We start from the raw sequence: 12164 nt of genomic DNA, 5'->3' as shown, positions 1-12164 counted from the left end.
TTGTGATTTTGCACTGGAGGTTTTGCGAATGATCGATATTCCAGGTTCAATCTCTGCCTCTATTTGTCAGTCTTCCTTAATTTGGTTAGAATCTATTTTAGTTGTGCTTGGTTTGGAGGAATTTGTATGTTTAATCATGTTGTTATGGAACATCTGGAATGCAAGAAATGGACTGATCCATGACGGTCACCTTCAACCTAGAATTCTGCATCGGGGTTTCCTTGCTGCGCAGATGTCAGGATCCACAGCTTCGCAATACCATGATGTTTTGGATACTTGGACTCCGCCATGAGGTGATATTATAAAGCTGAATGTTGATGGTGCCTATAACCCCGTCACACGTCTTGCTGCGGTTGGGGTAGTGGCCAGGGACGCACGTGGACGGTACTAGGTGGACTGGCGACTACTTCAACTGGTTGTTTTGATTCAGGATTAGCAGAGGTTCAGAGTCTTGATGCTGCCGTCAATCTTGCCTTGGAGGAAGGTTGGCAACAGATAAACATAGAGCTTGATTCCATTATGGTTGTCATCAAATTCAATAGTGGGGATGATAATGATTCTACGTTGGGAATTCATATGCGATTGATTCGCCCAAAATGTAATCAATTTTCAATTGTATTGTTTCTTATGTACGTAGGGATGCGAATCGAGTGGCTCATAGGTTAGCTAAGAGAGCACTTGATTCAAATGCTTCCTTCTTTGGGCAGGAATACCCGAGTTTCTCGTTTCTGATGTACATAACGATTTGTTACCGGATTAATGAATGTTCGGTACTCTTTTCCCCTTGTAGGACCCCAACCTTATGTTGGTAGAATGAGTTTTTAATGAGACCCTTATCTTCTTTAAAAAAAAATAGCATACATCGGTGGCATATTTGGTAAGTTTATTTATATCTTTAGGGGGAAATGATTTGATGTCAGGTCTTCACCATCTCCTCACTTTGAGCTAATAAGTAGAGCTACTATGGTGTAAGCGACATTCTCTTAAGCTCACGTTAGGTCTACATGTGCGGGTATTGGAACTAAATGGAGGTACAATCTCTCTTTAGAACAGATTCTTAGGGGCGGTTCAAAGTCTAAGGGCAGAATATCACACTATTAGGGGGTGTTTGGATCAAGGAATGTGGGATTCTCATGGGAATGGAATCCACATTCCCATGTTTGGTTGGTCGGGAATCTCATTCCCGGTAATGTTTTATTACCAATAGTAGATATTTTTGGGTATATTACCGGGAATGTCATTACCTCTTTTTCTTTAGGTATTGTTAGATCACCGACGTTTTGGACTAAAATGCCCATAATTTTTTTTTCTTTCAAAAATATTATTCTTCTGTCATTGAATAATAAAAATTCTACGAAGGTTAAATTACAAATTTATCCTTAAACTATTTTAGATTTACAAATTAAAAGTCTATAATTAAAATTTTATATGAAGTTCAGAGGTTAAAATAAAATTTTACTCTTTCATTAAACATTTTTATGTTTTCAATTTTGTAAAAAATATATATATAAATTTTATGAATTTAAATTTTTTAAAGAAAATATATAAATATTTTCCAACTTGTTAAAAAAACAAATATATAATATGGACAATTTGGTCAAATATACATTCCAATATTCTTTTATTCCTTTAACCAAACACTGTAATCTTACGTTCATACTAAACCAACCAAACACAAAATACAACATTCCTAGTAATTTTATTCCCTGATAATCTTACATTCTCACTGGTAATCTTATATTCCACGAACCAAACGCACCCTTAGTTGAGTTGTGGGGGATAGATTATAACTTTCACTATACCCCGCGAGAACTCCCATCTAAAGTCTTTGCTGCATTTAGTATCATACCATAGCTTGTGTACTACTACGTAGGTTGTCTATTTTGAACAAATCATTACACGAATGGATAAATGACTCGAGAGTGTTCCTTTTCTAAGTGCTGCGTAGTTTAATGACCGACTAAATCCAGATTCAATCATCATGAATAAAATTAACTTGTTTGGGATAATCCCTTTCAAGGGTCGACATAACAACACGACCAATAGGTTATGTCCGCAAGACATTGCAACACGTTAAACCCAAACCCAAGTGTTCGATGATATACGTGAAGGAACGGATAAATTGATTGTCGGTAGTAGCTCTATCGTGTATGAATAATAATAATAATAAAACCAATGTAACCTCCGTTAATCTCTCTTTCATCCTACGCATCAATCCCTCCTCAGCTCAGCTCGAAAATAAATCATGTCAATCAGAACCGATCTTATTTGTTTATTTTATCCATAACATTTTTTTCCTCATATTCGATTATTTTCTATACTCTAAAAAAACTTCAAATTTATATCTGAAAAATTAATGAATCTAAACGTGTTGCATTATATTTAAAAAATATCAAAGGCCGATAAAGAAGTTTGAAAAGATTTGTTCAATAATGTTGATATAAGATAACAAGTTTATCCTATCAATTTTGCCTATCCTTTCGCCATGTTTGTCTGGACTTCGAACTCAAATACAAATTCTTTCCCAATTAGGGAAGTAATGTTACAGATGGTAATGGCTAATAAAAACAGCTACATATAGAAAATCCACCAACAATTTAGGAGGAATGCATGCATGAAGTGATCAAACAAAAAAAATCGTATATTTGTGGTTTTGTACAACATGCAATGATACACATCCTAGAAAAGCTTGATTATGATCACTGAAATGAATAATTACAGGTTCTACAATTTAGATTCCACAAACATTCTCCTATTCCTACCTTAGATACAGAGAAACCAAGAACTGAGAGAAGAGTATTAATTCACTAACAACGGTAGCCGGAGAGTGTATTCCGAGAAACGGGACGATATCTACCTGCAACCAGTTTTCAACAGCTGATCCCACCACTGCACCAGCAACAAGCCCCCCTATAGTAATCAATGTAGCCTTGCCTGCACAGGAGGAAAGGAATTAATATGTTTTTTTTATCCAAACAGAAGTTTAAACAAATTCCATATTTGTACAATAATTCAGTCTAATATATTGGCATGCCTTGGCATAAAGGGTCATAAAGTCCCAATGGCATGCCAACTTCCTTTGGCTTTCAAGGACTTCAATATCATAGCCTAAGTTCGACTCAAGGAAAACAGAAAAGGTATACACAAATAGAGAAATGAACTAAAAATCCTGATAAATCACTAGACAGGAGAGTTAGAAATACAGAATGATTATAAAACCATTACAAATCTTCTTCTATGCATTGTGAAATGAAATTTGGAACTTTTTTAGTAATGTGTTTCCGCAAGCAATACCCTGTGAAATACAAGCCGCTAAATAAAAAATAAGTGAAATTTGTAGTGAACTGCCAGCATCATATGCACATTTCACCATTATATACAATGTTATAGGTTCTTGTGCTCTTCTCTTTTACTCCCCCTTCATCGTTTCTTTCATTGAGATGAAAAAAAAAACACGTACAAAGTAGCAATTATTGGACTTTCAAGTTTGATAAAAGTAACATATAATTAAAATTTCTATAGCAAGCAATATTATCCATGTGCAAGAAACCCATTACCTAACTTCACATTCTTTCTGGTCATAAAGTACAAGGAAGCTCCAAAGCTACTCGCTAAGATAAGCCCCGGAACATCAGGTCCAGCGTAAGGAATCATAGAGGACTCATTCACATAAGTTAGAACCATAAGAGCCCCATACACACCAGCTTGTATGCCCAATTCAGTTGAAACTGGAGTTTCAACTGAAACCGGTAAATTCTTCAAAGTTGTTTGCACCCACCGAGGCATTGATTTCACCCCGGGAGGATTAACAGGTTTAACATCTGCATATCTAATGCTTCTGTCCACGACATTTCCAGCTCGTCGTTGGGTTAAGCTCCGCATGAGCAGCATATCATAAGCAGCCTCGACCTAAAACATAAACACAAAAAACTAAAGACAACCATATCGAGCCGATACTAAAAACATACAGTTCATACTTATCGGGCAGAGTTGGGGGGGGGGGGGGATAAGTCAGCTCAATTCTAGATGAACCACCACAAGCATCATAATTTCACTTCATGGAAACAATATAACAAGCATTTGTCTAATCTAGAAAATGTGAAATGCCCATCAAACACTATCCAATTAGATAGAAGAGTAACAAATGACAAGTTACATGATTTAAAGAACACCTTTTTTTCTTTTCCTTTTTTGGATGGGTAGCTGTAAAGAAAATTAATTACTCAAAAACCACGAAATAAAATCAAATCCAGATAACCGACACAAAGTAAAAACTCAAACCCCAATTTTGAGAACAAAAATAAATGAAAGAATATGAAAATTTAAACAAAGATTGGAAGTGCTAACAGTAGCAAAATGAACAAATTTAGATAAAAAAAAAGTTCAATATTTAATTACCCAAATCTATCAAACTTTAGAAATTTCTCAAATTGAAAAATGAATGATAAGGAATTAACCTGAGCAATAGCTTCTTGGTCATCCTTAATAGAGGCAACAATCGAATTCTTGGCACGAAGAATATCATCAAAAGAAGCACTTTCGGAGACTCCAAGGAGCTTGAGAGCGTTCTCAACAGACATCTCGAACGGAGTGGAGTCATCAGCTCGTGAACCAGCACGAGCGGCTAATATTCGCCGGGCGTGGATGATTTTCTCGGTTCTCCAGGGCTCCTTCTTCGCCGGCTTAAAAGGGTGGGTTTGGTTGGGAAGGTTGAGCGGCGGTCTAGGAATTGGGGTGCCTGGAGTCAGACGGCATGGCCGGACGGAGAGCGTGGTTGCAGTCATTTTTTCAGGAAAAAAAGAAAGAAAGAAAAATGCCTTCTTTTATTTTTGGGGACAATCATGAAAAAAAGATTATGCTTGAACTTGGGTGGGGAGTATATTTTCTATTGATCAGGACCGTTCGATTGTCTGACCAAACAATCCTTGTAAATTTTGTTCTTAGAAATAGTGCAGTAAAGTTTGCTTTTAACAGTTCTGAGTTCCTAGTGGCGTAGCTTAAGACAAAAAGAGATGATATGTTAAAAATCCTCCCAAAAAAATAAATAAATAAAATTTGTGGCCATGAGAGTAAGCACTATGTGTACACGTCTCATATTTCTGGACAGTACCTAAAGCAAGCAAGAGAGAAGGAAAAGTCATATGGGGGCAGTAAACTTTTACGACATCAGAATCGGATCGGTTAGTGAATTGGTTATGTTATTGATTTATTAACTTAATCGGTTGAATTGATTTGATCGGTCGGAAGAGCCGGACGATATCATAATTATTTAAAAAATTAAATAAAAATACCAAAAATATTTAATAAAAAATAATTTTTTATATCACAAGTCATATTCAAAATAAGTCATAACATATATAAGTTAAAAACCATAAAATCAAGTGATACAAAATGATTTAAATTAACTACAACATAATATTTAAGGTAAAACATATTAAATAATAAATATAATTATATAACTATAATTAAAAAATAAATTTAGGGCTAAAAAAATCATAACAAAATGATATTTGTTTGATTTTTTTTTAAAATCAATCCCACATGGCTAAGAAACATATAAGAACATCCCAAAAGTCTAAAGAGTAAAAATATGAGAACAAAACAATCCCACATGGCTAAGAAACATAGAAGAACATCACAACTAACTTCTACAAATAATAAAAGTAATTTGACATTCAAAATCATGGAGTCTTTTGGTGAGCAATGAGTGAATTATTCTTTCACTTCAATCAAGTTCAAATTTTAGGCTTCAATCGAGCTTCTAAATTTTTTTTGAGTTCAAGCCTTTTTAAGTTCAAGTTTTAATATTATATTTCGAGTTTGAGTTGAACTTGATAATTTTTAGCTTATGAGTTTGAGTCGAGTTGAACTTACTTTTAAAGTTTTTAAGTTCGAGTCGAGCTCAGCAATATTCGAGTTCGACTTGGCTCGTTTAACAAACGACGTCGTTTGGTTTAATATTTTTTAAAAAAAATCAAAATTTCCCTTTTTTCGGTTTTTTTCTGTTTTCAGCCGGTCCGGTTCGAACGGTTCATCAGTTCTGGCCGGTTCACTAGTAGCGGTTCAACCGGTGTAGATTGAATCGGACTAGGTAACGATTTCCGGTTAAACCGATTGAACTGACCGATCCAATCCGATTTTCAAACCAATGCATTGAAGAACAAATGTCGACAGATATAGTAAGAGGCTGGGGCTTTTTTTATTACAGAGCTATTTCTGATCGATTCCATTTTGATGGAGGATACAACATTAAAAGCAACGACAAGAGGGTGAAAGTTGTGGTTGGGCTGCTCACCATCTCTGCAATTAAGTTCTTATTATATTTGCTTATGCTGCCTTTCCTCGATTAACTTTTCATTAGGACTTAAAATGATACAATATAGATGATAAGTTATTCCAGATCGATTTCATTAAAATTCAATTATTTTTTAAGTAGAATAGACTCGAATCAAGTTTGAACACGACTCGAATTCTTAACAAGTTAAAGCGAACTACTTAATACCCTACTCAAAAAGTTGCGAGTAATTCGAGAGTAATATATTAAATCTTTATATTTTTAAATTAAATTAGAATTAATATTAATATTTGTTGAGTTAATCGATCGGATGAATCAGCCAAGAGGGGGTGAATTGACAATTAAAACTTTGGTGGAAACTTTGACAGAAAATTGAAAATATTTGCACAGCGATTTAGAGTGGTTCGACTTTCTCAACCAAAGTCCACGTCCACTACCTTAGCTATTCACACTAAGGATTTTCCACAAACTCACTAATTTGTCTTTCTTTTTAAGACAAAGAGTAATCTTACAACTCCCTTAAGAATTATACATCAAATTCTTGAGAACACTCTCTCAAAGAGAAACTTACAAATTTTGCAAACTTACAGAAAAACCTCACAAGGTAATATGTTTGCATAATTCTAGAACAAAGAAAGAACACTCAAAGATAAATACAATTGAGCACAAAGTGTGTTCTTGAAAGCAAAATGAATATTGAAAGGAATTTGGCTTGAATTGCTCAAACTTGATGTATGATGATTTCTCTTTTGTTTCTAACTTGATTCTTTCTCAATACTTGATGATCAAAGGCTTCACAACTTGTTTAAATACACCTCGAGTGAATTCAGACCATTAGGAATCAAATTGGTGATAATAGAGCCGTTGTAATGTGAAAATCCACTTGAAAAAGCTGTTGGGAGCGTATAAGTATCGATACTCCTTCAAGGGGGTATCAATACTATATGTATGAAATTCAAATATTTCGACTGTTGCAAAACCAATGGTATTGCTATCTCTCAAGGGGGTATTGATACTATTATGTAAAGAGGTATCGATACATGTCATGGTATCGATACCCATATTGCGTTCTGTTATTTTTCAGAGTCAAAATCAAATGAGGGGTATCGGTACCTATGAGCTAGGTATCGGTACTTCTATATAAAGGGGTATCGATACCCTATAGGGTATCCATACCACTTTTGAATTCGATGTTTGAGGGGTATCGATACTCGTCAAGGGGGTATCAGTACTTCCTTATTTAAAACTCAATTTTGACTTGACTGTGGTTCGAAATACTTTGTAAAAATTGTTCCAAAAATATTTTAAGTATAAATCACAATTTCTCATTAAGTAAGGAGTAAAAATTGATCTTTGAAAACTTGGAGTAATATTTTTTATATTCAAATATTTAAATCGAATATATAATTTTGAATCGAATATAAAATCTTAAAATTCATTAACACTTTTGTTATATCGAAATAACAAAATGTTTTCTCAATAATCTCCCCTTTTTTATATAACAAAATATTTTAGAAATTTTAATATTTTCTTTGAAAAATCATTTTGAAAATTACTCCTCCCCCTTACTATAACATTTCTCCTCCTTTTTGTTAAATAAAAAAGACTATAAAATGTTTAAACAAGCTTTTAAAGAAAATAGTCAATTGATTTAAATTGATATAGCTGCTAAGATCAAAGTCAAGAGAAATATTAGCCATTAGTCCAGAATCAATATTCATAAACAATATGCAATAGGGATTTAGCCATTAGGTTTCTAATATGTGAATGATGCAAAAACTATTGAAAATTCAATTAAAGTTCAAATAACTAATAATCATTCATAATATATCAAACAAAACAGACCAAAATCAAACATCCAAAACAAATATCCAAACCAAATATTCAAAATCCATCCAAATCATTCAAAATGTTTTAACCTAAGAAAAAAAGCAAGAGAAGTTCAATCATCCATCGGAGGATCGGGAGGAGATTGAGGTGCCCATATAGAAGCCACATCTCGAGTAAGCGCATCGACCCTAGTGTTAAGTTCATCGAAGCGAGCTTGAGTTACCCGTTGTTGCTCTAGATGTTGTGCAGTGAGCTATGACTCAAGCGATGCAAACCTTATGTAAACTGTCTCCATGAATGATCGAAAATATGGAGGCCTCTGACTCTCTTGCTGAGCTGGCTCGTACTCGGGTTGGTTAACGGGATCATTGATATCTCGTAAAAGATCTTCAAAGTCCTTACAACATCCGAATCTGGAGCATCTCGTGAGGAGCTAGCACCGAGAGTTTTCTTTGTCGAGCGTGTCCAATTATTATTGTCATCTACAGTCCATCCTGATTTATTTAAGGATTTGAGGTTAAGTTCAAATGTCAATAGGATGGCTATGTCTAGGTCTACCTTAAGACCTATTTTGATTAACATATTACTCAATAGACAACCTTAAACTAATGTTTCGACTCTTTTTGACAGAATATTGTTTACAATTTCTACGAGTTCCCCAAAGATAATTTGAGGGAGATTGATTTTCCTATTATGTTGGATGCAATACATCCACCATAGGTCAAGAGCTCTAAACCTAGAGTATTTACCTCCGGATGGTCTAAACCACCAAGAGATCATGAAGTGTAGGAAACGCTCTTGACAGTCAAGAACGCTTGCGCTTGAATTGACCTCATATTGTGAAGGCACAATCTCTCTCTCATGATCTAACCCTTCATTGTCTAATCTAAAGGTTGTGGCAATAAACTCACAGTCTATATTAATGTATTGCCCCAATAGATAGGAGTGAACACTTACGGTTTCGGTTCAAGACTTGTTTTGAATACAAACTGCATTGGAATAGAAAATTCGGACGAGTTGATGATAAACTATAGGTTTTAATTTAAAGAGTTTATCAAACTTCCATGATTTAAGGGTATGGATACTTAAAGTTCATCTCTTTCATAGCTGTTAGAGACGGGATACACTCATCCCTAAGATTATATGACTCAAAGTGGTTGACGTAGCTAGTGTAGAGACCCCTACGGCTAGGTTCGTTGAAACAAGAATTGTGAATGGTCATATCGGGTTCATTAGGGATAGGATTTTGAGGTGGAATAGGAGGTGGATTTGAAGGTGGGTTTGGAGGTGGGTTTGATCGACTAGAAGATGTCCTAGCTTGTTTAGACATGGTTTATGAAATCAGAATAGGATACCTGTAATTTAAAAACACATGTATGCAACAATTATTCCCAAAACTCAATATGAGTCCTCAATATTCAAGGTTCTCTAACTTAGTGTCTAACGGGCAATTTTGAAAACTAAGTTTGAAAAATCATAATTTGTATAGTTTTCATGAAAATAACATAATTAAATCAAAAACAACAATTAAAACAATATTTTATTTCAAAATTAAATTTTTTTTTGAAAAATATTGTGTTTTTGATAAAATTAGTTGTAGATTCTGGTCCTAAACTATAATCTACGAAATGCCCATTCATTATTTTGATCTAAAACTAACTAAAAGTAGTCCTAGATTCAAAAACTTAATAAAACAATGTTTTAGAAAAATTACCTTGAAAAATCAAGATTGAGTGGAATGTAATGTTGTTTGCATGATTTTGATGAGTGTAGCAGGATTATGAGTTGAAGAACGAACGAAATCCGACTTGTATTCGTTGATTTTTGGGCAAAGAGATGATTTGGGTGAGCAATGGAGTAAACGGAGATGTGTTTTGTTTTTAAGGGTTTTGATAAAAATATGAAGATTTAGGGATTTTAAAGCCTAAACCCGACTAGGGGTATTGATACCCATCGAGGGGTATCGATACACATTCAAGGAGGGTACGGTACTGCATGAACAAGTATCGATACCTATTGAATCAGTATCGATATTATGCTAGTAGTATCGATACCTAGCAATAGGAGGTATCGATATTGGGTGGCCAGTATCGATACCTAGTGTATAGAAATGTCAAAAACCTGTAATTAAACACTTAGCATACAAAATTAATCAGCTCTAGTGGTATTGAAAACTCATATCACGAAAATTAACTATGTTCAATCAATCAAATCTACCCTTAAATTTTATTTGAACATATTATTAATTTTCACTAAAGATCATAAACTCCCCTAGCTATATTAGCATAGAAGGCATTCAAAAATGTTATTTTTACAAGCATTTCTCATTTGATAAAAAGTGCTAAAATCATTTTAAACACCAAGTCAAGGTAGGCCAGTTAAACCTAATTCTCTCCTAATTGTCCAAAACCTTTCTTTATCCAAAGGTTTTGTAAAAATATCCGCTAATTGATGAAAAGTATCTACAAATTCTAGGACTACATCCTCTTTTAAGACATGATCTCTAATGAAATGATGTCTAATTTCAATGTGCTTAGTTCTAGAGTGTTGGATCGGATTTTGAGTGAGACAAATAGCACTAGTATTGTCACACTTTATATGTATGGTACCAACTTCAATTTCATAGTCTAAAAGTTGTTATTTCATCTATAAAACTTGTGCGCAACAACTACCAGCTGAAATGTATTCCGCTTCAGTGGTAGATAATGCAACACTATTTTGTTTCTTTGAAAACCAAGAAATCAACATATTTCTTAGGAATTGACAAGTACCGGAGGTGTTCTTCCTATCTATTTGGCATCCTCCATAATCCTCATCCAAGAAGGCATGCAAGCTAAAGCTAGAGTCTCTAGGATACCAAAGTCCTATACTAGGAGTGTCCTTAAGGTATCTAAAGATTCTCTTAATGGCTTGAAGATGTGATTCCTTAGGACATGATTGAAATCTAGCACATAAGCAAACACTAAACATAATGTCCGGTCTACTTACGGTTAGATAAAGTAAAGAACCAATCATTGACCTATATAATTTAACATCGACACATTTAACTCCTTCATCTTTGTCAAGCTTTATTGAAGAACTCATAGGAGTGGCTTGGGTTTCACATTCTCCAGTCTAAACTTTTTGAGCATATATTGAACGTATTTTGCTTGATTGATGAAGATGTCATCTTTCCTTTACTTGATTTGGAGCCCCAAGAAAAATGAAAGCTCCCCTATCATGCTCATCTCAAATTCACCTTGCATTAGCTTTGAAAATTCTTGGCAAAGAGCATCATTAGTAGAACCAAATATTATATCATCAACATAAATTTGAACTACCAATAAATATTTACCTTTTCTTTTTATAAACAATGTAGTGTCAACCTTCCCTTTTGAAAAACCTTTTTCATTTAAAAACTTTGACAATCTTTCATATCAAGCTCTAGGAGCTTGTTTTAAACTATATAATGCTTTTGTCAATTTAAAAACATGATTTGGAAAATTTGAATCTTCAAAACCAGGAGGTTGTTCCACATACACTTCTTTTTTATAAAACCATTTAAAAATGCACTTTTAACATCCATTTGGTATAATTTAAATTCATTGAAACATGCAAATGCTTCTTTAACATTTAGTACAGCCTTGAGCAACAAGTCTAGCCTTGTTCATCACTATATTACCACTCTCATATAGTTTATTCCTAAACACCCATTTAGTACCTATAGTAGATTTATTACTAAGCCTTTCAACTAATGTCCATACTTTACTTCTCTCAAATTGATTTAACTCTTCTTGTATAGTCATAATCCAATTTTCATCGGTTAATGCTTCTTTAACATTTTTAGGCTCTATGCATGAGATAAATGCAACATATTTATAAATGTCCCTAAGAGAAGATCGAGTAGTTACCCCTTTTGATGAATCACCTAAAATATCACTATCATTGACATAGTTGTACTCTCTTGGGTTTGTGATTTCCCTTTATTCAATGGTTAGATTCTTGAAGGAATCTTGAGTTTCCTCATCATTCACTTCTTCCTTTGATGATGGCTCTCCAA

The 12164-nt window shown here is 34.1% G+C and overlaps 1 protein-coding gene across 1 annotated transcript; it reads right to left on the bottom strand.

Annotated features, from left to right (window-relative positions):
- Positions 1–2641: 2641 nt before the first annotated feature.
- LOC120173572 (protein CHAPERONE-LIKE PROTEIN OF POR1, chloroplastic-like) lies at positions 2642–4856 on the bottom strand. Its single transcript, XM_039180687.1, has 3 exons — positions 4458–4856; positions 3558–3909; positions 2642–2934 (listed from the first exon to the last, which is right to left on the bottom strand). The coding sequence occupies exons 1-3, from the start codon at positions 4782–4784 to the stop codon at positions 2759–2761; spliced, it is 855 nt and encodes a 284-aa protein (XP_039036618.1). The 5' UTR covers positions 4785–4856; the 3' UTR covers positions 2642–2758.
- Between the last annotated feature and the right edge of the window lie 7308 nt (positions 4857–12164).

The sequence above is a fragment of the Hibiscus syriacus genome, unplaced genomic scaffold (assembly GCF_006381635.1).
Source record: "Hibiscus syriacus cultivar Baekdansim isolate YM2019G1 unplaced genomic scaffold, ASM638163v2 tig00111959_pilon, whole genome shotgun sequence".
In the NCBI taxonomy this organism is placed as follows: Eukaryota; Viridiplantae; Streptophyta; class Magnoliopsida; order Malvales; family Malvaceae; genus Hibiscus; species Hibiscus syriacus.
This window is presented reverse-complemented; position numbering and strand designations above follow the sequence as displayed.